Here is a 24827-nt window from a genome sequence, read left to right as displayed (position 1 = left end):
CCAAACCATTAATCTTTCCTACAATTCCACTGAATTTCGTTGTGCTTGACGGAGGATACTACATCTGGAGATGCTTGCATAGAGCCATCCACAAAAAAACCCCAAAACAACAACCAAACAAACAACAACAACAAAAAAACAAACCAGAAAAAATACCATGGAATACAATGTTATTTCGCTTCCTCTGAGCACACATCACATTGTCTATTATGACAAGCCCCGCCTGGCTCCCGTGTCCCCCCCGCCCGCCGCATTCCATCGGAACCCGCCGCTGCGGTGATGCCACAGCCCCCGCCCGGTTGTTCCCGGATCCTTCCCTCAGGGACAGCGGACCTCGCCTTCCTCCCGGGAAGGAGCTCAGGGATCAGCTGCGTGAGTGCCCAAGGTTCCCTTGGAGGCTGCTGTCCCTGGTGTGTCAGAGCTGTGCCAGGTGGCATTCCTACTTTTCTTTAGGAAAAATTAATGTGTCCTGCCTTATTAGCCAACTGTTCTGACAATACCGTCACTTCCATCAACACTTTGGCTTTTGAGACTTATTTCCCTGCTTGTTTAATGCACATATAAGGCAAACGGGTTTTAGAGTACGACATTTTAGTTACAAAAGCTCAATCTTGCATTCAAAGTGGCTCGTGGGATGTACCCCTGATTGTTTACTTAAATTAGTTTTGAGAAAGTCCCTTTGAACTCTGATCAAAAGTGTGTCAGTGCATGAAACTGAGCGTATGACAATTGTGTTAAAACTACAGTTTAACTGCATTATTTTTTCACATGATGAACCTATTTCAGGGACAAAAACTTGCAGTACCTAGTCCAGGCATAGTTTCATACTTTATCTGATATAATCAAAAGTCATGTATTTTTTAAATTTTTGCCTCATTTTTAGATAATACTGTTACATGTACAGTAAGTCTTAAAATGTGGCTTACTGTGTATTTGAAGGGTTTGCTTAGCTCTCAGTAACGAAATTATTATTTCTGTAATTCATTTCATCTTATAGAACAGCAGAAATCCTGAATGAGTCAGAGTAAGGTGTTCCTGTCTCCAGCCTCCCAATTCCAAGTGTCATTGGCACATACTCTTCTGACTCTGCACTGAGGCCTGAATACTTTTAACATATTCTTTAAAAGGAAGCAATAAGCACAAAAGTATTAAGGCATAACAAATTGTCTCCTCCCACCCCACTGCCCCAAGAAGTGTCAGCAAGAATGAAACTGAGTGAAAGTTAAGGAATGGACAGTGGAGGGAAAAAGACACAAAACACATGGAAAGAAACATGGGAAAATATTTCCCAGGTGGAACTACTATCCTGGGGATGCATCCTCAGTATCATCCCTTTAAGAATTAGCATTGCTACATAAACCAGTGTTACCCAGCCCTTTCTGCACTTGATCTGTTCAAGGAGGTTTTGTATTTCACTGTTTTTCTTGGCAAAGGTTCACATGCTTACAGCCTTAGGTAAACATTAAATCCATCTATCCAGTCCTGATCATGAACTCTGTATGCAGGAGCTCCAGACACGCTGCACAAAAACAAGCTGACTGACAGCCACGACTTCAGCATAGACCAGGCAACTTCTGACACAAGTCGCCCTGCTTGGAAGAAAGTCACTTGTTCACTCAGGAAGATTTCAGATGCTTCATACTTGATTTGCTTTCTTGCCAACACAATGAAGGAAGTGTCCTGCTTCTGCACGACTTTCTCTTCCTTGTTGGAACAGATGGTGAAGGTTTACAAATACATGACTGGTATTTTTTCAGTGACTCATACCTCAGAGCCACAGGTTTCAGACCGTGGCAGGCAGCTCACCGAGATGGATGTAGGCATACTTGAGGAGCAGTATGACCATATAAAACAGAAGCAAAAACTGCAGCCAGACATTATTGTATATAAAACAGGTATGCTTATACTGATAGGAAAAAATTCATATGTAATGTAAAGACTACTTCTTTAAAGATTTAATAACTTTTGGCTTTGTTCTTTTGATGTTCAGCTTCAAGAGAGGTAAAAGTGAATTCTTTTTCTGTCATTTTGGGGTTTTATTCATTTCTCTCAAGGTTTTTTTATGTTTATGTCAATTTGTATCTATTATCTTCATGTCAGTGAACCACTAACTTGTATTTGAAACAGATGAACATATTTGAGGTAAGGTGTTACGGGTTTTATGTCAGTAAAGTAAAATTCTAAACATAGATGGTAGCTCTTACAGAAGCCACGTACTTCATGTCCGTACTCAGTGTATTTGTGCAACGTATTCTGCAACATTTCTGCTCTCTTGAATGCTTCCATCAGAACTTGCAATTCTGGGTCATCTGTCTCTTTTTCCCTTCTCTATCTGTGTAAAGAAAGACTACAGGAAGCAACAGCAAATATCAAGTAACGAGCACAAGTTGGGTTTTTGTCAAAAAAAAGTTATATTAAAGGTTACAGTGGGTAACTAAAATACAAACTTTGAACAAAAGGTCCTGTTTTAAAAGTATTTTCAGTGCATAGTACTTGGAAAGTGCATAAATAGAAAAACAAGTAACAACATGTATCACTCATCTACCTGCTGTCAGACAGATTTTATGTAAGAAACTTTCAAATGTTTTAACGTTTAGTTAAACTACTGCTTACAATACTACACTGATATATTTTCATTAGTTTTCAAAGTTAAATTGATATTGAGAATACTAAGCCAATTAATGAAGTTATGTTCTGAATTTAACTGCCATATGAAAAACATGCTTCATTCACCTCTCACATTAGTATTTATCTTAACAAGTACAAAACTTAGGTTATTTCATTCTTTACATTTTCTTCTACATTTTTCAGCAGTTCTAGAATTTGGCTGTGTCAGACTTAGCGATCAAAACAATTGAAAAAACGCATAATTATGAACTATACAACAAATTCACATCTTAAATATTCTTTCATCCATATGTTTTGAAATTCTCATGTTAAAAGAATTAAAATCTCTGTGAGGAAGAAAAATATATACAAGTTTATTTTATCAGATATGAAAAGGCAGTTAACTTGAAGATAAAACAGTCCAACTAATCAGCTGTAGCAAAAATATAAGTTAGTTAAAGAAAGGAAGCAGAAGCTTTATTCAGATTAATTCAAATGAAGCTTCAAATATAATAAATGTAATCAGAGCAGATTTTTTGCAAGGCCATTTGAAGATTAAAAGATGTAAAAAAGTAGGACTGCACAGTTTCTGGGAAGTTTAAAATTTAATAGTGCTGAAAATCCACATACAAGTATTTTCATACAGATATACACATAAAACATTCACAAAACCACATAACCTACAGCACTGAACTTCTATCTTTAAACACCCTGTGTGGAAAGAATTCATGTCACTGTTAGAAGCAGTTGAAGTCTGGGGGGGGGTTATGCTGAGTTCCTATGGTTTGGAAGCATTTGGAACTTGTTATATGCATCAGTTTTCAAGAATATGTCAAGCAGAGGTGAACACTGCCATATGAGGAGAGCCTAATGCCCTACACTATCCTAAAATTCCAGCTAGTACCAAAAGGCAGTCCAAGTATACTGACAATAAATTGTACTGACAATAAATTGTTTCCCTGCCTAGAGGGTAAGATTATGGCTAGGCTGGCAAAGGCACGACAACAACAGCACCACCACAACCCCACACATACACACAAACCTCAAAGGCCTGACACAAAAACCCTCATGGAAGGAAAGCACCTTCAGTCACTCGTGGTCTTAAAAATCCGTTCCAAAGGTCTTTGTTTTAAATAATAAAACCCTGCACCTCTCCAGCCTCACAGGCCAGCTTTCCTTTTATGATACCACAGGGATTCTGAGCACTGCAGGTTTACTGCATGACAGCTGGAATGGTAACTCCAAGTTTCCTTGAGGACTTTTAGCTTTGTATGTCACTATCTGTTTGCCAGAAATTGTGGACCTTTAAACAGAACTTAAGACCCTCTAACTTCCCCAGGTTTTTGATGCATGTGTCAGTAACCAAGAGGTCACCTGAAAATGACTTTGTTCTGTTTCCTCCCCAGTACACACAGCCACGTTCACGTTTCTGCCCATTCCTGATTATTTGAGAACAAAGAGCACGATAAGATTTGAAAGTCACCAGCTAGGAGATAATACAGCAGTGTATTCATTATTTATTGGCTAAGAAGCTGAAAAACAGTATTTACTTTAGGAATTAAATGGGAGCATTCAGCACATGCAGTCACAACAGAATAAACACTGGGGCACTGACTGCAGAAATCTCTTCCAAGTATTTCCCAAGCTAATTCAAAATAAGATTAACTTTTGCCACTCCGGAACCTTAAAAGTATCTTTTGATGATGAGAGCATATGAAAAAGTCCAGAGGGTAAACAACTCTGCAACAAGGCTATAATACACAATTTAATTAAAAAAAAAAAAAAGACAGAAAGGTCTGTCTAATTGCAGCTTTTAAAGAAATTTGGAGAGTGCTGAATGTGTGTCAATTAAATACACAGTGGTTCAGGACTCTTGCATTTCTATCCAAGGTCAGTGCTCAATTTTGTGTGCTGCACTTGTAGCCAAGCAAGGAATCAAATCAAACTTGAATTCAAACCAGTGCAGACTATTGAAATTTGACTAGACTCATTACTTTGAACTCTTTTATCAGCTCAAGCCAGATCATAATTCTTCTGATGACCAGTTCATAAGGTTCTAGGTAATACATGATATTGCCTATCAATGCCAGTTCAGCCAAGAGCACAGTTAACATTCACAAGAACATGCAAAGGTGCTTCACCTCAGTCTCTCAGTTCCCTTCTCTCTTGCTTTTTTCTCTCACGCATGGAGAACAATTCCTGGTTTTCATAGCTTGGTGCTCTACTGTGCTGTTCTGCAGAACACACAGGGCTCTGTTTTGCAAGTGGACCTTTGTGTCAGCGTTATTTCTTGGATAAAGTCCAGTCATAACTTTGATTCTCGGTGTCTCGTGATGCAGAACTGTGTGTTCTTATCTCTCTGAGTGGTGTCACCCTAAAAAAGTCTGCTAACACACTTCATTGTACAGATAGATGCACAAACACACCTGCATCTCAAAGCTCTGCCAGTGGTTTAGTCTCCTTTCTCCCAGTAACACAGCAGGAGAGCAGAAGGTGTGGGCTCACACAGTTCTCCCTCCCAGCCATGCTGCAAAGCAGCTCTTATCAGATCAATCCTACATGGTCAACCCACGGAGCAGAAGAAGTTCCGTGATGTTATGCTGGGGTTGCTGCTTCAGCAACAACCAAAGGCAGTAGTGAAAGCCCCTCCTTAGCCAAAGCACTGTTGTACAGGTTCATTTACTGTAAATCAGTAAATCAGCTGGGTCTGACATCTTCAAATACCTCTTTGTAAAGTTGGCACGAAAGGCAGCTGTAAAGGAGAGGTTGTGCTGTTGGGTTTTTGTAAAGGCAGCATCCTATTCAAACTAGCTTCATTTCAAATTCAGGGTTACAATCCTTTTAAAACAGCTGTTCAGAGACACGCTTTCAGAATATAATTAGCACTCTTCTATGTCTACTTTTTTTCCCTTTACTATGCTTCATAACTGATACTGCAACAGACACAGCACCTATAACTCAGCCCTGTAAATAAGGCCAGCATTCTGCACAGCTCCTACTTTAAACTATATTTATCCCAACTGAGGTATATTTCATTAGTAGTCGCAGCATCAACTCATTATCTTCAGTGCAATGGTTCAGCTTCTATTCATTTTCAAGACACAAAAAACCAGTCCTGTCCAGTAATTTGATGACTGCTACATGTAATTAAAGTAGTATTAGCAATTCTATCCCTAATATTTTATACATTTCTTTCATACCACTTTAGAAATTAAGCTACAGGGATACAAGAATAAAAAAGAGACCAGATTCTCTCCCACTGTTACAGCTACTCTCTACCATTCATGGACCAAAAAGATTTCTCTAAGCAATCATTCAGGCAACACTAGTGTTATAAGCTATTCACACCCTTTATACTGACTGTAATAGTAAAATTGCAGTAAAATATTAAAATACAAGCCTATACGTTAATGATTCCTCATTATGAAAAAGAAGACATTCACAACTTATTTCATGTAGAAATGGGCACAATGTTATTAAGTTGTGAATACAAACTTGAAACAGTATCAAACAAACCTTTTGCCTCTCAAATTACAGCATCTACCAACACACCGAGCAAGTCCCTACTCACCTTCAAGAAGTTTTGCTTGCAAACAATTAATTACTGAAAGTCAATTCTCAATCTGTGCTGTTAATGAGTCTTAGAGTACTGGTTAGATCAATATTGACTTGATAAATTTCCATTTTCATTTGACTAAAGCTAGGATACCTTTTGTGTCCTCAGGACTGTAAAACCAAGCATGAAATAGTTGCACTCTTTAACCTGGCCTCAAAAGAACCTGCACTACTCTCAGTCACAGACAGAAAGAGCACAGATAAACTCATGATGAGTCATGAGTCTATGCCACAGAAATCATACCCTTGGTGTTTTTTCCCACCATGGTAACGTGCGCAAATGCATTTCTCTCGTAGGTGAACAGGAATCTGTTCTCCCAGAATCGATGGTGAATGCCGTCCTAATTAATAAAAAAGTTAGAAGATCAAAGCCATGTACAGGAGACGTTCCTGTCAGAAAGGTCACAATGGAGACAACCAACGGTGGCAACTTAGAAGGCGACTTGCTATGGCACATCCACCTGGGAACTCACCGCCTGGGGCAAACCTCTGGACGAGGAGTCTCCTGGGACCTTTCCCACCGCAAGAACAGACCATGGAGTTTTGACAACCAGAGACTGATTTCAAAGGGAAGCGGTACACCCCAACCCAAGGAATTAGGAGGAGAAAGTGAATTATCTGAACTCAGTCAACTGGGAAGTTCAAGCCTGTTGAGCAGTTTCAGTGAGGAGAACGGCTGCAACATTTCAAGCTCCTGCCAAAAGCCTCCTCTGAAATCAGCCACTTCAGCAGTTTGGACACATCAGCATGTTTCTTCTACAAAATGCATGCCAGCCTGCAACAAACTGAACTTTTACCCTTTCCCTAATAAGAAAGGGCCCAGAATTTCTGAAGCAGCAAGGAAGCTTGGATTATATGTCTCACCGTGAAGACACTCAGTCAATACCTAAAACTTAGCCAAAAACTTGACTAAAACTTAAAATAGCAAAGTAGTCTTTCTAGTTACATAGATCAACCTGCTGCAGGTCTACTACTTTTATTAGCCAAGGAAGATTCTTACTATATAATCTTTAATATCTTTATAATTTTTAACATATGATTTTGTCATTCACTTTCAAGACATTCAAGATGCTTTCTGATGTATTTTTAAAATTAATTAATAAAACCTCTGCTGACTTCGATTGTTGCTATGGGACTAAGTAAATAAAATTTTTTTTCTTACATATAAATTTTACAATAACATCTTGTTGGTTCCCATCTATACCCAGTATTTCACTAGGAAACTAATGAGGTCTCCCCTCCTGCAAGATCTTTAGAGGAATAAGACCCTCTCTTGCAGGTGCTTTTCAATGACAAAAACAGGAGCTACATATCACCCACTTCTCACACCAAGTGTTCAGACAAGTCTCTTTCTCAAACACAGGCTTCAGAGAAACAGGATAAGTGAAATGTCTCCCCATTTCATAATGGGTAGTCATGAGACATCATAGTTACTTTTTTTTTCCTTCATAGTAGTTCAGTATTTAAAGAATTATTAGAAACAACAACAAAAAAGATAAAACACAGATATGCATAATAGGTATGGGTATAACAGGGAAAAAATACTAGATAACAATTAGTCCACACAAAACCAGAAATTGCCTGGAAGGAAATACTTCAATAACTTCATTGTCCTTTGATTGAATTAGTTATCTTAATTAAACATGGACCTTGAAAACCTCGGTTTTAAACTCCATGCAGTTTTATGCATGGACTAAGTAACTAACTCCTTTGTAAACTCTTCCATAAAAACGCTTTGTCCTTTCCTTTCTTCAGGCTTCTCTAGCATATTATTGTGCTTTGTACTGGCTGGAACTTATTTAGAAAAGGCATTTTGCCTTTGGATAAGTCTTTCAATTTAATTTCCAAGGACATTATGGAAGAGCAATTTCAGTAAATCTTCATTTATACATGGAGTAGTTTTAGTTATGAGAAAAGTTGCTATACTCACATTTCAAGAGACTGGAATATTACACACGCACAATTGTCTAATGAGAAAATTATGGGTTTTTTCCTAAAGCAGCTGTGGTGAAAATGAAATGGGACAGGAACTTCCATCACTATTACCATAGCTTTAGCTGAATTTCAAGCACGGAACTCAAGACTGCCATAAAAGCAAGTTTACCCTGAGTTTATGAGTAGGCAAAATTGACTGATTTATGCACATGGGAGAGCCTGGAACCCTGAAGTTCTAGTTCAATGTCTTCTTTACAACATTATAATCTCTGCAAGGTTCTCATTTCCAAAGCTGGAAATGGGACCCTCACATAGTCTGTATAACTTCCCAAGGAAAATGTTAGGACTCCTGCAGGTCCATCCATTCTAGAATGAATAACACTGCTGTGCAATGATTTCAGTCACACATTGAGGCAGTTAGAATAAAATCCCTTTGCTGCTGGGACAGCTGGTCACATGAAAGAATTAGCCTACATGAGTTATAACAGGCATCAAAAACATTCCAGGAACAAGCCCCAGGCCTTTGAGGGCCGCAGATGCAAACACAACATTGAGCAGCCCACATTGCACAGCCAAATGCTTGCAGCCATACCCTGCTCCCACTCCAGGACATTATGGGGACTAGAAGTGACACTAGAGCAGGGCCTCAGCATGAGGTGGTGTTTAGCACCAGGTTTTCCACACACCTCATGTATTCTTCCAGCCCTGTCTCTGAACCCAGGTCAACTTTTGACAGCTCCATAACCAGGTAAGACCATGCTGATCCTCAATGAAGGGGAAATAAAAGCTCCCACAGTAAATCTCACCTTCAATACTACTGATTTCAAAGAATACAGAGGGGAAAAAAAAAAAAAAACAAAACAAACTCACATTGATCCTTCCTGGCACACTTCATAGAACCTTGGGCTTTTGGGGAAGTGCTCCCTCTCAGCCCTGACAGGAATTTCAGCCCCCTCTGCCCCACACACAGAGAGGTGGCAGCTGAGGGGTGGCTGTAGAGCACTCAGCACCTGCCCGACCCCAACTCCCCTGGAAGAGACAGTGCCTCGGGGCAGCCTTGGAGACCCCTCATCACATCCCAGGGACGAGTCATCAGATACCCCGGGGCCGGCAGCTCCCACTGTTGTCCACGAAATCGGATTCATCACCTGGTGTGCAACAAGCCAATAATTACACATTCAAGAGAGACATTCATTATTTATTTCAGATTGTGCAAGCCTGGGTGCTCGGTGGTATTCCACACATCAAGCACACCAAGTATCAAAACTTTTTACCATTTATGCATTTTAGCGAACAAAGACATTAATGTTTATTGGCTACAAGTTAGATAGTTCTCCTATTAATTAGTATTCTATCTTCTATTGTTTAATGATTCTCTTGCTTTTTATGGTAATTAGTCCAAATGCTCAGTCTTTCTCTTCTTTTGACTCGGGGGGTTTCTTGAGTTGGTGGTTGTGATATGCCCCTGCCAGAATTACCTTTTACCCAGTTGGAGCTGATTCAGCACAGTTGCCAAGTTGGCTTTATCAGCTTCTTCCTTACCTTGGGAATTCTGCCAAATGTCCTTGTGGCTCATAAATTTGGCATTCTTTGTGCCCACTATCAGTTGTACGTCCTTCTCCCCAGGCTTTGTTAACCTCCCCCAGGTCCACCATCCCTCTAGGTCTGAGATCACTGACACGTGTCGAGACCTAAACCTTAACAAGGCGATTCTACTTTCAAGTAATTTATCTTTCTAACAATGGGACATCACTTAGAGCTTGTAAACTGCCACCTGTTTCACAGATTATGTCTCACAGAACCACGAAATCACAGAATGGGTCAGGTAGGAAGGGTAGGTCATCTGGTCCCAGAGCACATGGCACAGGATTGCACGCAGGCAGCTCTGGAATATCTCCAGTGAGGGAGACTCCACACTCTCTCTGGTCAATCTGTTCCAGTGTGCAACCACTCACACAGTAAAGAAGTTCTTCCCCATGTTTAGGTGGGACTTCCTGTGCCTCACTTTCTCCGCGTTGCCTCTTTCCCTCTTGCTTGGCACCACTAAGAAGACTTTGGCTCCATTGTCTTGGCACTCCCCTTTTGGTACTTATATAATTGGTGAGGTGAGTCTCCTCAGCGACAGGACGAGAGGACACGGCCTTAAGCTGCGCCAGGGAGGGTTTAGATTGGACATTAGGAAGAATTTCTTCACAGAAAGGGTGATTAGACATTGGAACAGGCCGCCCAGGGAGGTGGCGGAGCCACCATCCTGCCCGGAGAGGTGGTGGGCTCGCCATCCCCGGAGGTGTTTAAGGCCAGACTGGACGTGGCACCGAGTGCCACGGTCTGGTCGACACGGTGGTGTTCGGCCAGAGGCCGGACTCGCCGATCTCGGAGCTCTTTTCCAACCCAACTTGACTCTGCGATTCTGTGATTGCTTTCTTTTAAATTAGGCTCGAAAGCGTGCAAGCACCGAACATCAAAGAATATCCCGACTTAGTGAAAATGTTGGCGTGCTCCGCACCCGGCACCCCGCACCCCCGGCCGCCCCGGGCTGAGGGCAGGGCGCCGCCATGGCGGGCGGGGCGCGGCTTCACCCACGTGACGATGCCCGTTTTCCCCGGGCCTTCCGGGCCGCCGTAGGAACCGCTCCCGGTCCCTTCCCCTCAGGGACAGCGGCCCCCGCCGTCCTCCCGGGAAGGAGCCCCCGGGAGCAGCTGCGGGAGCGCCCGAGCTCTCCACCCCCAGGTGGGTGCCCGGGGGCCGGGGCGGCGGGGCTGGGGCCGCCGCGGTGACAGCGGTGACTTGGCGGTGGCGGCGCTGCCCTGGTAGGGAGGGGAGGGCTGGGATGTGCTCCAGGGCAGGGATGAGGATGCTCCAGCACCCCGGGCCGGCGGGGCGGGGGGATCCGCCCTGGCGGGTTTGCTCGTTGCGCTGCTTCAATCCTTGCCCGCCTTCCGCCGCGGAGGAATGTGTCAGAGCTGTGCCAGGCGGCTTTCCTCCTTTTCTTTAGGAAAATTAACGCGTTCTGCGTTATTAGTCAGCTGTTTTGACAGTCTGCTGTTCCTTCCGTCAGCAATTTGGCTCTTGAACCTTATTTCTGCATCTTATGTCACCCGTCGTATTCCTGTGCTTGTTTCATGTCACATATAAGGCAAACTGGCTTTGGAGGATGACATTTTATTTTCAAAAGCTCGGTCTTGATTCAGAGTGCCTCTGGGAAATTCCCCTGGTTGCTTACTCAAACGAGTTTTGAGAAAGTCCCCTTAAACTCATACTGAAAGTGAAATTGTGTCAGGAGTGCTTGTGGTGTTTGTTGGCTGATGGAAAAGTGAGTCACAAGAGTTTTTGCGAAGGATTCTTGTGCAATTTAGTGATGATGTAATAGGAATTTATGATAAATATTAGAAATGTTGCATATAAAATGATAGGGTTTGTGTTTGCGAAAGAAGAATTTTAATTTTTGTAACCGAGGTTTCGCAGGAATAAGTTTGATTTTTTTTTTGTTAATGTCAACTAGAATTATAGCTATAAAATGGTTCTTCAGCATTAGCTAAAAGTGGAAAAATTGTGATTACATGCTGCCCATGAGAATTCCCTGGCATGTTTTGGGAAAGGGGGAAAGCTGCATTTGTAACTACAGTGCAGTCTTGTGAAAACTGAGTGTGTTTGTCACTTCCAGCTTTGAAAAGGCCATGTTTTGCCTTGGCCCTAAAATAATAATAACAGCAGCAGCATCCCAGCAGGACAAAGAGTGTATAGTTGTCTCTCCTAGTTTGGACAGACACTCTGCAAATTACAGCCATCCAACGGGAAGGATTGTTAAACCATCCACTTGCCCAGTTCATCCCTCTGACTCCTCTTTAGAGGAGTCTGTTGTCAGTGCAACTTCCAGGGTTCTTTGTAGCTCAATAAACCTGGGGTTGAGTTAAGGCTGACCAATAAACTTACCATATATTGGATGTTTGCCTATATTTTTCCCTTTTAGACAGTCTTTTCCTGAGCCTGGAGCAGTCTTTAAAACTGGGGAAACTGGTAGAAATGTTTGATTCTGCTTTTCTGTCCCGTTTTCTCCTGAAAGCTGTGTGCTAATAAACAAGAAAGAGAGATGGAAACCCCTCTGAAAGAAAAGTGAAACTGAGGAATCAAATTTCATGCCAAGCTTACTGCATATATATGCACCTTTTAAGTGCTATTGAAAGGACATTTTCTTATGATTCCCAGTGTCCAAGAGGCAAAAGTCTCCCCTGCTTTAACATGCACCTAGATTTTTTTTTCCTTCTGTTGAGTTCACTGCACCCACCTTTCCTTGCCCTCTGTGTACCTTCCCTGTTTCTTAGGGTGGTCTTTTTTCCCCAGGGACTCAGAGGTTACTGCTTTCCCTGAGCTGAATGAGAATAACTTGTAGTGATGAATTCAGGTTGAACTCTTACCTGTGAGCCAGGGAGCTGCTCTGTTCAGCTCACCATCACCTTCTCCCCACTGATGAGTGCTTTAATGCCTGGTGCACATTTACAGCACGCTTCACCTCTCATCTCAGCCTCTGCTCTTTGTTGCTTGTGCCCTTCAGGTTCCCCTCCCCACCCAAATGCATGAAATGCCTTTAGTGCTCATTTTCTATTGCAGAATTCCAAAATGTCACTTAGACTTCATGAAAAGTAGAATATCTTGCTATGAGAAAACTATATGAAAGGATTGTTTATTTTTCTTTCTTTTCCCTTCCAATTGTGTTTTCATTTTAAAAGGATGGCACAAAAGAAATATTTGATAGCAAAACTGACAAGCTGCCTAAGAGAGGACAAAATTCAACTATGGAAGCCACCATATACAAATGACAAAAAAGAAGCTGGTAAAGAGATGAAGGTAAATATTCTGAGTTGTTGCCATACATCTTCTATGTCATACTGCTGGTGCATTTTCCCAGGTTTTTTCTTGCTGTTTTCTTAGGAGCTTGTACAAAAATATTCAACCAAGCTGAATATCAATGAGAATGACACAGAGAATATGCTTGAAGAAATACGGTGTAAAGCAATTGAGCGTGGAACAGGAAATGAGAATTTTAAAGTGACTGGGATTGCAAGGCTTGATATCTATCTGCCTCGTAGAAAAGTAAGTAACATTGCAGAAAAGCCAGGATAAGTAGCTTTGCTTTGTCCTTTTCAGTTATAGATGTGTGTCTGATGCAGATATTTTCAATTCTTTGACTTTTTCAGGTGTTTTATGTGAGAGATCTGTGTTAGGTATAAAAAACAGGGAGGGGGGGAATTATATAGATATACTTTAGTTTCCCAGGTATGTGGGAGTATCATGACAAGGGACTATAATATTGGGAGATCAGTAATTGCCTTCCCTTTGAGATTTAATGACAAGTTGTCTTTCAATTAAGAAAAACAAATTAGATTTAGGTGTCTATTTCAGTTTGATTCCTTCTGACATAACTCTTCATATTAGCAGCAAGGAACAGATGCATTTTTTCAGCTGTAGAATACCTAAAGTTGAATCAGCATATTAATATCACTGTATTACCACAGCTTTTTAAATGGCAGCTTTAATAAAAAACAATCCCTTGTAAGTGCAATAAGCAGCTTGAACTTGGTGTCATCTTAGGCCATGCTTTAAAATGGGCATGTCCAGTGTTTGAACTTGGAAATGGGAAGCAGGATTTTCTGTTGTGATCACACTCATCTGTTCCCTTCACAGGATCATACAACTGTAGAATCACAGAATCAATTAGGTTGGAAAAGACCTCCCAGATGATCGAGTCCAATCTTTGATCACCACCTTGTCAACTAGACCACGGCACTCAGTGCCACATCCAGTCATTCCTTAAACACTTCCAGGGATGGTGACTCCACCATCTCCCTGGGCAGCCCATTCCAATGCTCAGCCTTCCATGGCAGGCTCCTAAAAGCTTCACTAAGACAGAACTGAATTAAGTTTTGCTCTTTTAAAGTCAGGCTTCAACCTCTAGTTTCACGTGTAAAATACTCCTGCAGTGAAAAGTAATTACCTGGACTTGAAGGGTAGAGGGTTTTAAATGATTGCCATGCAGTTAAAACAACCAAATAGTTTCATAATTTTACTTTATCATGCTGCTGGGCATATAGGGGAATTAATTTAAAATTCCAGTTTATCTAATCTGGGACCAGAGACACTAGTAGGAATTAATCATAACTTACCCAGTCACAGGTGAGTGGTATAATTAAAAGCAGAGTTAAGATTGGAAGTGCATAATTAAATTAGTTAAAATTGTTTGGTTCTGAATTTAGATTTATCTAATTCTAAATATTTTCCTTTTGTAATGCTTGTTTTTAGCACTATATAGCAAATATAGGACTGTCTGCCTGGAAAGTAGAAATGTGTATATCCAGCCATAACCCTCTTAACATGGTTATTATGTGAAAAAGAAATTTTATTTGTAAAACAATTAATTAAGAAAATGTCCAAAATATCTTGATACCATGCTTTTTTTCCTTCCCTCTCTTTCCCCCACCCAATTCAATTACTACAGAGCAGAAAAATTCCACTGGAAACCAGCCTGTTCATCACAGGCAAGGAGCTCAGATCGCAGTAAGTGTAATCACCCTTGGCTCTTCTTTAATGGGGTAGTGCCCTGTCATACAATATTGAAGGAAAAAATGCAAACAAAGGACTTATTGTTTGATTTAGGCTTTTTCTTAGCATGTATGTCTGAACAGGATGTCCAGTATCCCTGTAAGGCAGTTCTTCCTTGTAAGCAGCTGTGGTTTAACAGATGGAAAATGGGAAAGTTGCAGCTGTGTAAATCCCCAGCAAGGACCTGAGAAGGCACCAGTGATCACTGTTCCACATCTGCAACTAGGCAGGTCTTCTGAACAGTGAACATTAGCTTCTCTTTCTGCTATGTTTTTAAGCCTAAAAAAAGTCAGATTCTTTTTTATCTGCTTTGCTTTTTTCCCCTCTCTTTATCTCAGACTTTCCCTGTGTGGTACACAAAGCTTTTTGATGTTATTTGACTTCTAGCAGCTGCCTTTTATAGCAAAACTTTTAAGCAACTTATGAACATACTAGTTTTTAAGTTTTATTGCTATTGTAACAGTAACATTGTGTAGCCTTATAAATTTATATTCATGGATGAAATTATTTATTCCACAGGATAGCACAAGAATATGCACTACAAGAAAATGCTGTCAAAATAATCATAAACAAGAAGCAGCTTGACCTGGGTATGTATCTCTAGATGAGGATGCTTTTATGATAATTTTCTAGTTTACTGATTCTCAGAAGAAAAGTTTCTTGCAACTCTGTTAATTTCAGAAATTCCCAAGGAACAGCAGTTAAATTTGTCAGGTTCTGCTCTACAGGAAATGTAGTGAATTATAATGAATTCTAATTCTTAGATAGAATTAGATCAATTATAGGAATCCTGTAGTAAATGTTGAAAATCCACTTTTCCAGTATCGAAATATTGAAAATGCACACTTAAGAGAAATCCTTTTTTTTTTTTTTTTTAAAGCATATCGTATAACAGCACTTTCAAAAACTTTCTGTAGTGCTTTGACATGTTCAGCCTGTCAGATGTGTTGTGAGAAGTGATGACAACAGCTTTCTTTTCATTGATGGCCCAAGCATCTGAAAAATTTTTTTCTTTAGAAGATCACACTCTATTTTGCAGGCAAAACCCTTGAAGACCAGGGTGTAACACACAATGCAAAAGTGATGGTACTTCAACTGGAACAGAGTGATGAGGAAACCAAAAGAAAAGTTCAGGAGGAAGAACTTCAGTGCAAGAAAGAAAAAGAAATAAATGACAAGATGCAAAGAACTAAGAAGGGTTTGGAAATTCTAGCACAGAGAGGTAAGGGGGCTTGTTGGGGCTTGTGGGATCAGGGGGAGATGGGTGTTCATTAATTCTTGTGCATCAAAAATTGTCTTCTCAGTGGCCTTTCAACATGGGAGAATGCCTGTACCGTGGCTGGACTTCAGTCTGTAGTTTTTTAGGTTTCTGCCCGCTTGAAAACTGGATTTTAAGTTGACTAAAACTTCCTTTTCTAGTCTAATCCTTCTTACACAACTAGAATACTACAAAACTTTTGTCACTTTGGGATGGATATAGCATGAATCAGTTATTTAACTGGCACTTGGCAGTTAAGGGACTGGTGACTCATGAGAACAGGCTTTGAATTTATTGTAGACATAAGCACAGTGTAGTAATGTATTAGAAGTAATTAAAAACTTTTATTTTTTGGTGGTTGTGCGTAGCCCTGGTTTCATTGTGCAGAGCAGCTCCTTTGTCACTGTCATCTGCAGTGTGGCTGTTCTGTTCTCATTGCCCTGGAGGCTGATTGCTGGCTACTGTGGGTTCAGTTAAAGGGACATAGTTAATTTAACAGCAGTACTTTATCAAAATGAGGTTGTGTTTGTGAGTTGCGTGGCTACACGGCGAGTTTAAATCACTTCTCTATTTTATATTGTTTAAAAAATCCACAAACAAGGAACTGTGGAGCTGAGCAAGCAATGCTCAGCCAAATGCAGAAACACCTGAGCAAAGCTGCTTTTAACAGCCAGTGACAGGCAGTTTTTTACTGTGATACCAGATTTTAAACAAATAAAAGAAGTGATACTTTTGTGGACTTCAGGCATGGTTTAGACCCCAAACTTTGAATAGTCTGTAGGGCCTCTTTCAGCTTTTTACCAATAACTGTCAGGTACAGCCAATGCCTGAGAATGGAGTGGACTCTGTAACAGGCTCACAGGCTGAAGGTTCCTTGTGAAGTGTAGGAGGGGGTTTAACAACCCTTTTGTTTCACCTGAGAAAAATTCCAGGGCAGAAGCTTTTAATCTCAACAAACTCATCCTTACTTTTCTTGTAAACAAAAGACAGTTATCTTTTCGTTGAAAATCAGATGGAAGTGAAAACAAGACTGATAATTTGGTTATAAGCACTAAGGATGTGGGGAAGGAAAATACTGAGCTGTATTTTTTTTCAGCTCTATCAACTGTCCTCAGTTGTATTTTTTTTTAATATTCTATGCTTCAGTTGATAAATCATTTCAAATGCTATGTTGTGTAAAATATAGGTGTTTTGTCTTTCTCAAAAAAATCCTTCACAATTCATGTAATTTTTGATGCTGTGTCTAAATTTCTGGATGCACAAGGCCTTTTCCTTAGTGACCTTCCTAGAAGTTCTTATGTTTATCTGATCAGGGTCTCTGTTTGTTGCTATGTCCAGAAAAACACACATGCAGCTTTTATACGTAGTTCTGATATTTCTGGGTTTGTTTGCTGTTCTGTTTAATGATGTATGTACTGGCATAATATTATGGCAGCAGAGTTGCTCTGTTGAAGGTGGTACTTAAAATTTAAACTGCTTTCTTGTTTCTTTCAGAGGAGTACTTGGATCCAGACTCTGCTCCATACCTAGATATAGCCAATCAAACTGGAAGGTCAATCAAGATTCCTCCTCAAGCTAAAAAAGTAGGATAAAAGTATATTATAAAGTCACTAAGATGGCTCTTTAAAGCTTGATTTGTGAAGCATTTAAAATATGGGCTTGAAATACAGTCAGACTTTCTGGGGATGTAACCCTGGGCCCACTAGATGTCTCTTAATACAAATAATTTTGGAATAAAATTCAAGTAGAACTCTGTAATTGGTAGTACTTCAGTCATCTGGAGACAACCTCTGATTTCTGATCTCATTGCAGGTCTAGTCTTGCACTGACCCCTGTGTGGTCGATATCTTACTTTTGTGGTTTAAGATGGGCTTTAATTTTTTTATATCTTAGCACCTACTTTAATTTTGGGGTGCCCTAGAATGGCATGAAAATAACTTGTTCATTAGGCCTCAGTTCCAGTTGGAAAATTGATGAGTCTCTCTAAAGTGGGCTATTTTAAAATAGTTTTGAGATCTTTTACACTGTGTCCCCTTTCAAACTTAAATTTGTTCACTATTCAAGGAAGTTTCCCATTCTCAACTGAAAATATCTTTAGTTGGGTGCATGCACTGAGTTACAGAAGGACTGACATACCTGATGTTGGCTGCTGAAGCAGGAGAATAGTGATAGGTGCTGTCTTTCAAGATTACTAGATTTCCTGAAGATAAATAAAATCTCTACAAATACTTGGAATTACACCAAGTAATAAAAATGTGCAGAAATGAGCAGGCCTAATGTGTTCCAACTGCCTTTTCTGAGGCTGTTTTCTGCATCACCTGGATGACTGAAATTTCACCTGTCCAATCTCACAGTGCATGCTGCTCTGATGAAGTGCTGAAAGTCATAATTCACCTCAAGAGTTAAAGCATCAACCGTTCAAGTGCATGAGATTTCATCAGTGTTGATCAAGGATGAGAGGAAATATTGCGGGTTGTTCCTATCCAGAATTATTATTCACATTTCCATTTGTCAAACCTCAGGAACGGGAGTGTTCTTTTGACACATTCAAAATTTGATTTTCAGTTCTGAGGTTTTTCAGGAGGTGAATTTTTTTTAGGTTTTACAAAGATAGTTGTAGTAGCAAAGTGAAACGAATTTGGTGCTGTTAAAAAGTGTAGCACCCAGAAAAATGCTGAGCTTTGTATCACTCACCATTGAAAATCTCTCTAGGGTTGCATTCTTAAAATCAGCTTGATGCAGCATTTCACGTGTCGGTAACATTCATTGCTTTTAATTAGACAACGTCTGGCATTAACAGATGGGAGAAAAGTATGAAGCAGTGTGAAATAGTACTGGTCTTACAGAACTGATACAGTGGTATTTTTTGAGGAAGAACAAGGGCTCTGATTTTCCTTTTAGTTCTTTGAGTTGGGGAGGTGCCACAAAAAGTCTCAATGTTTTTTCTTTTCTAGGCGCTTGTGCTGGCAATGGGTTATCATGAGAAGGGCAGAGCATTAATGAAGAAGAAAGAATATGAAATAGCACTGCCATATTTGCTGGATGCTGATAAACACTTCTGGTAAGAACATTTCCGAGTCCTTGTGTCTCTGCTTTACTGTCAGCCAAAAATACAGGAACAGCACTAGCTCTACCTGTGCATATAAATCAGGGCCAATTTTCTCTGGGGTTGCTTCACACCCCCTCTGCAGATGGGAGACAGCAGATAAAGGCTCTGACTTGCAGTGACAGGTGGCTTCATGTAGAACAGCTGAAACAGATACTGCCACTGGGCAAGTTAATCTTTCATAACAACATAAACAGAAACTGTCAATATTCATGTACCAGGTTATAAATTGCATTAGCTTGAGAGACAGTTACGGATACTCATTTGCAATTGCTCCTGTGAAGTAATCATTTCTTGTAAAAGGTGAATCAGATAGCTCAGGTCAGTAACCGTACCAGGGTTTCTGCAAGTAAATTAGTTTCCTGTCAGCAGTCAGAGCCCTAAATTGCTCTTTTGAGATCCCAAAAGTAATACTGTCCCTGTCTGTTTCTCATCTGTGTGCATGTGCAAGGAGGCTGGCACAGAACTCGGCATGTTTGTGTGCACTAAGACAGTTTTTCTGTCCTCCAAAGAATGCACAGGGTTTCATTCCGTTCTGCTTTTAGAGAGCTTACATAGTTGTCACAGCTCATTTTGTTACTCTAGTGCTTTGAGATGTAGTGTTAGCATTGGTGTCCTGCATGTTAGTGAATGGGATGGCAGATCAGTGCTTATTCAAGTTCCCTTGACATCAGTTATGATGTCATAACTCAAAATATAACTCTCAACTATGAAGAGTGTACTTTCTCAAACATGTGAGTGTGCACACTTCTAGCACGTTGTTTCATGGGTGTTAAAAAGTGTGTGTGTGGGGGAAATAAACAACCCCCTCCCAGAAAAAAACCCAGAGTAATTGTTTTATTTTTCAGTGAGTGCAGCACAGAACTGCTGAACACTGTTGATAATTATGCAGTGCTGCAGCTGGATATAGTGTGGTGCTACTTCCGCCTGGAGCAGCTGGACTGCCTGGATGATGCAGAGAAAAAGCTGTCCACAGCACACAGATGCTTCCAGAGATGCTATGGGGAGAACCACGAAAGGCTTATTGACATCAAAGTATGCTGGGTTTGATTTTATTTTGGTGGCTTTTTTTCCTTCATGTGTTCAGTTACTGTTCGAGCATTACAAGACTGAGTTTAGAAGTGTAAATTTTTCTTGTGGGTCATTAGCCTGTTATCTAGTTGTGTGATTGTCAGCACAGGGAAAACATTGGACCTGACAAAAAGGTCGTGGCAAACGTATTTATAGGCACAGACATCATCAGGGTTTTAGGTGTGGTACTTCATCTGCACACCAAGTGTCTCATAGCACTGACTTGTGTCTTCTTTAAGTGTGTAAAGTGTTCTGTTGATGAAGAACTCGTGTTCTACCACATGCTTCTACCCACATGCTCCCCCCTCCTTCTTTAAACAATTCCTTAGGGAAGCTATGGTCGTGAGAAGGTTTTATTTCTACGGCTTTACCTCCTTCAAGGGATCGGGCACTATCACAGTGGCAGGGAGAAGGAGGCTGCGGAGTACATCCAGAAGGTAAGACACCAGTAGGGAAAACTTTGGAGTCATTCACTCCAGCCCCTGTGATTGGGCTCCATCTTGCATCTGTTCTTTGCTTACTCAGAGAAATGGGGAGGCTTTTTTTGTTTGTAGCTCAGCGACGGTGTACGTAGTTTCATTTTGTTCTTTCTATATCCAGGCATCTTCTCTATATGAAGAGCTGTCCATAGATCCTGATAAAGTCGATCGCCTGTCACTCCTGGGATTCTCTGAACAGGAAGCTCGCCTTGCCCTGCGAGCGTGCCACGGGAATGTGGAGCATGCTGCCAATCTGATCACCAACAGGAGAGAGGTGTGGGCAGAGAAGGATTAAATCATGGATCGCCTTGGTTGGGCTGTCCGTGAGGTTGTGTGTTGTGTGGCTGGTGCAGAGTGCTGCTAAATTAAGGACTTGGATTATCCTGCTTTGGCACCGTTGGTGTAACAGACAGTTTGACATGTTGCCACAAGTTTGAAACCAAAACTTAATGCATTAACAAGGGAAGCTCTGTCCCAAAACAGATGGGATGAGAGCGCCAAAGACCTGTGGTTGTACCACAGAGGCACTTGCAAAGACTTTGCACCAGTGTTTGCTGCTCAGCAGTGCTCCATATGGGAATAAAACCAGGATCAAGCTGTCACTCCTGGGCTTGGCTACCCCATACTGTGACTTTGCACTTGGAAGATACAGGAGGGGAGAGGGATTTTTTTGTGCTAAAGTGAAGACAGTGCTGTCCAGATCTGAAGTGATGCTTGGTAAGCTGAGGGGGTGCTTCTAGACTTCAGACAGTGAAACGTGGACAGAAAAGCCAAAGGGAAGGCTGAACAGAACTCCTTGGCTCCCTGCCCAGTTCTGACTGTATGTCCTTGGCAAGTCTTGTCTGTGGGCCCATCTGCCAAACGGGTTTGTCACTTACCACACAGGGCCCAGAATAGCTGTGATGGCACCAGATCCGATCTGCAGAGCGGAAGTATGGAGACAGTGCTACCTCATGGAAATGCAGCTTTATTTAGTAACGAGTGTCTGGCAGCACAGTCTGTATTTACAAAAAAAAAAAAAAAAAAAAGCCTTTTCCTCAAGAGATTCAAATTTGAAGTAAAAAATCCGAGAAACCCTATGTGCACAGGCAGTGTGCTAAAGCTTTCCCATGTGCAGTGAGCTTTGCAATGTCTGTTCTTGCAGGAAAAGGCACAGATAAGGAGGGAGGAGAGAGCTAAAAGGCGGCAGCGACTGGAAGACATCAATACCCTGAAAAGTATGGGCTATTCAGAGCGAGCTGCTCAAATAGCTCTTCGAAATACACAGGGAAACCTGGACCAAGCCTTCAAGGTAAGTGATTTTTCAGGAGTAGTAGTGTTATACAAAAAAATTTGTTTGTTCCTTGGGGGGGGGTTATTGTTTAGTAGATTCTTATTTTCTGTAGACTATATTTGTTAGTTCATAGCTACCTTTTCTGGGTATCGAATTGTAGCAACTTAACTTGCACTTCCTGACCCCATGGATCAGCTATCACTTAAGTTGGCTGAGGTTTGCTTCTATCAGCTCTGGGGCTACATACACATCCATGTCAAGGACTGTTGTGTCTCTGCTGCTCTATTCTGGTCCCTCTCTGTTTTATTGTAGTTTATTCTTGACAATCCAGAGTTACTGTTGGAAGATGATGACGATGATTCTGTGGCCACGGACCAGTTCCAAGTTTCCCCAGAAAGTATTGAGCAAGTAAGTTAGACCACTGGCTTCCTTGGGAGTTGGTTGTCCTGTTTCTGAATTATGCCTTCAAACATAAGGCAGATCTTCCTTAAGCAAAGCTCTACAAATATTCCTTGACCCATGTCACTCAGGCTGTCACAATTCCACTCTCTGGCTCACTCCTCACAGTGAAGTCATGCTCAAGCTAAAATGTAATTTGTGTGTACTTCCTGCCCATTGCACCAACCTGCCATGCACGGGTGCAGAGGGGAAGTATGTGCACTGCAATGCTCTATCCCAAAAAAGACAGCAAATGAGAAATTTATTCAAGTCTGCAGTGCTCAAAGGAAAGAGTTGGAATGTGTCTTTCTCATGACAGGCTCGGCAGTAGTTAGTGTGGCTGAGTAATTAATGTCAGATAGGCAAGAAAAACTGTATTGCCTAGAGAAAGTAAATAGCACGTGCACCCTCCTGACACACTGGAGTGCTTTGAAGTTTCCTTTTGAAAACAGAAAAAAAATTGGTCTGATACTAGACAAGAGGCTTTTTGATCCTGCTCAGCATCCCCATGCCTTTAATAGGTCACTGCCCTGTTGTTAACTGTTCACTAAGCCAGAGTCAGTGTCCTGGAATTCCTGGCATGCAGTGCTTTCCTCTGTGTGTGAAAGGAATGACTGTGGGATGCAGAGTCATATTCCTGTCAGACCCTGGTGCCGGATGAGCTTGGATTTCTCCAGATTTTCTTTATTTTTGGTTTTTTCCCCCTCCTGCAGCTGATGTATATGGGTTTCAGCCGTGAGTCGGCAGAACAGGCTTTAAAGGTCTTTAAAGGCAACATCCATGTGGCTTCCCAAACCCTTGCTCATTATGGAGGAGTTCTTCCTGCTTCGCTGCTGCTGTCCTCAGAAGGGTCCAGCCCATCTGAGGAATCAGCTTCATCAAAGGACTTGCTTACAGAGTCTGCAGGTAAGAATGTTGCATGCAGTAGATGGGGAAGGGGAAGGCTCTTCTTCAGGCTTTTGTATGGAATAATTAAGTGATTTCTGCTTAAATAGTGATAGAGGGGCTTGAGTAATGCCCCAGGCTGCTTTTCTTGGAAACACTTACAGGCAAGGCAGCCTTTGATAATCGATACTTGCACATATATTTTTTCCTCAAATTATTTGTCAGAGATGTAGTGATCCCTGTTGTATAACTAAAGGCTTTCCTACACCTTTAAATAATAAGAAATAGTAGGAAAAACTGGCCATCCTGCCCTATCCTTTGCAGAGTAGTTGTGCAGGAGCAGACTGGCAGAACAGCCATGCTCATGAAAGAGGGAAAGTACCAACTTCTTTCAGAGGTGAATTCACTGCTGCTGCTTTTTATTGAAAGGTTCTTCTAGTTCACCAACAGATGAAGACATGGAGACTGATGCGGTCAATGAAATTCTAGAGGATATTCCTGAACATGAAGAGGATTATCTGGATTTAACACTGGAGGAAGAAGAACAGATCATTCATGAATACTTATCCTATATACAAGTACCACAGCACTAAATCCCATTAAATCTACTTTAGTTATGTGTATTTACCTTGTCAAATTGAGTTTGGATTATAAATGCACCTTCAGCTTATCTCTTATTAAGGGCCTTGAATTCAGTTAAACTATAGATGGAATACTTAATTCCTGCTTATTTGTAACTCTGCTTAAAGCCTACATTTGTGATACATTGTATTTTATTGTCATAGCAGAAAAATAGAAACATTTATTTTCAGAAGAAAATTTAATAGAACTAAACTATATTTTTATTGTGAAATAAGTTAATTCACTTAGCAAAGAAGCATTTCTATACCATTTTAAAATACCAGCTTTAAAAGAAAAACATGACTTTGTAAATCAGAAACCTTAGCTCATGAGGCTGTAGAGGTATCAGCTTTCCAACTGCTTTCCTTTTCTTCTGAAAGATTTCTAAGAGACATTTATGTATCTGTTGTGCATGGGTTTTTTTACCATTTTCCTCTTGTCCCTTCCTGCAGGTGTTACACAGGCAATAAAGGTAACTCTGTGCTGCTTCTGCTTTCAGTGAGAGACCTCTGTGCTTTGTTAAAACCAGTGTTAAAACAGCAGGGCCCTGTCCTGGGGCTGGTGTAGTGATGTACTGGTATTTCCTTTTATAACTAAATAACCAGTGTCCCCAAGCAGCTCCTCTTTACCTCTGCAGGTGTGTGGCTGATGGATTTCCTGGGGATTACAAGACTTTCTGTAATCAGCTGCTGAACAGAACGTGGTCCAGGCGCAGTCTCAGTAGTTGTCTCCAGCTTCAGCATTCTGAAGAAGTTTTTGGGGGTTTCTGTGGTTTTACCACATCCCATTTTCTGCCCTGTAAGCGCTCCTCTGTGCCGGGAACAGGAGTTCCCCTGCCTGGCAGCTTTTCTTGGACGTGATTTATTTGCTTTTCATGACTCCACGCTCTCGGTAGAGGGAGCCCAGGCCCCGTCTGGAGCCGGTGGGAACAAGGAACCGGCC

General features: G+C 41.1%; 2 protein-coding genes across 3 annotated transcripts; both read left to right on the top strand.

Moving 5' to 3' along the window:
• Positions 1-282: 282 nt before the first annotated feature.
• LOC113969370 lies at positions 283-7350 on the top strand. Its single transcript, XM_027686998.1, is given in 4 exon segments — positions 283-372; positions 1506-1895; positions 6520-7028; positions 7030-7350. Coding segments are annotated over 3 exon segments (828 nt in total). The 5' UTR covers positions 283-372; positions 1506-1666; the 3' UTR covers positions 7120-7350.
• A 3409-nt stretch (positions 7351-10759) lies between these two features.
• Positions 10760-24383, top strand: NUB1 (negative regulator of ubiquitin like proteins 1). Of its 2 annotated transcripts, none has more exons than XM_027686907.1 (15): positions 10760-10895; positions 12883-13002; positions 13087-13248; positions 14651-14709; positions 15274-15344; positions 15794-15976; positions 17507-17595; positions 18967-19073; positions 19967-20153; positions 20519-20626; positions 20790-20942; positions 21813-21959; positions 22254-22349; positions 23093-23285; positions 23694-24383. In XM_027686907.1, exons 2-15 carry the CDS (start codon positions 12886-12888, stop codon positions 23855-23857), a joined length of 1836 nt encoding a protein of 611 aa, XP_027542708.1. In that variant the 5' UTR covers positions 10760-10895; positions 12883-12885; the 3' UTR covers positions 23858-24383. The 2 variants fall into 2 exon arrangements, with proteins under 2 accessions (XP_027542708.1, XP_027542709.1); XM_027686908.1 differs by having other exon boundaries at positions 10785-10909.
• Positions 24384-24827: the final 444 nt, after the last annotated feature.

The sequence above is a fragment of the Neopelma chrysocephalum genome, unplaced genomic scaffold (genome assembly GCF_003984885.1).
Source record: "Neopelma chrysocephalum unplaced genomic scaffold, ASM398488v2 Primary Assembly neopelma1_72, whole genome shotgun sequence".
NCBI classification, from domain to species: Eukaryota; Metazoa; Chordata; class Aves; order Passeriformes; family Pipridae; genus Neopelma; species Neopelma chrysocephalum.
Note: the sequence above shows the minus strand (reverse complement) of the source record. Positions and strands in the feature narration are given on the sequence as shown.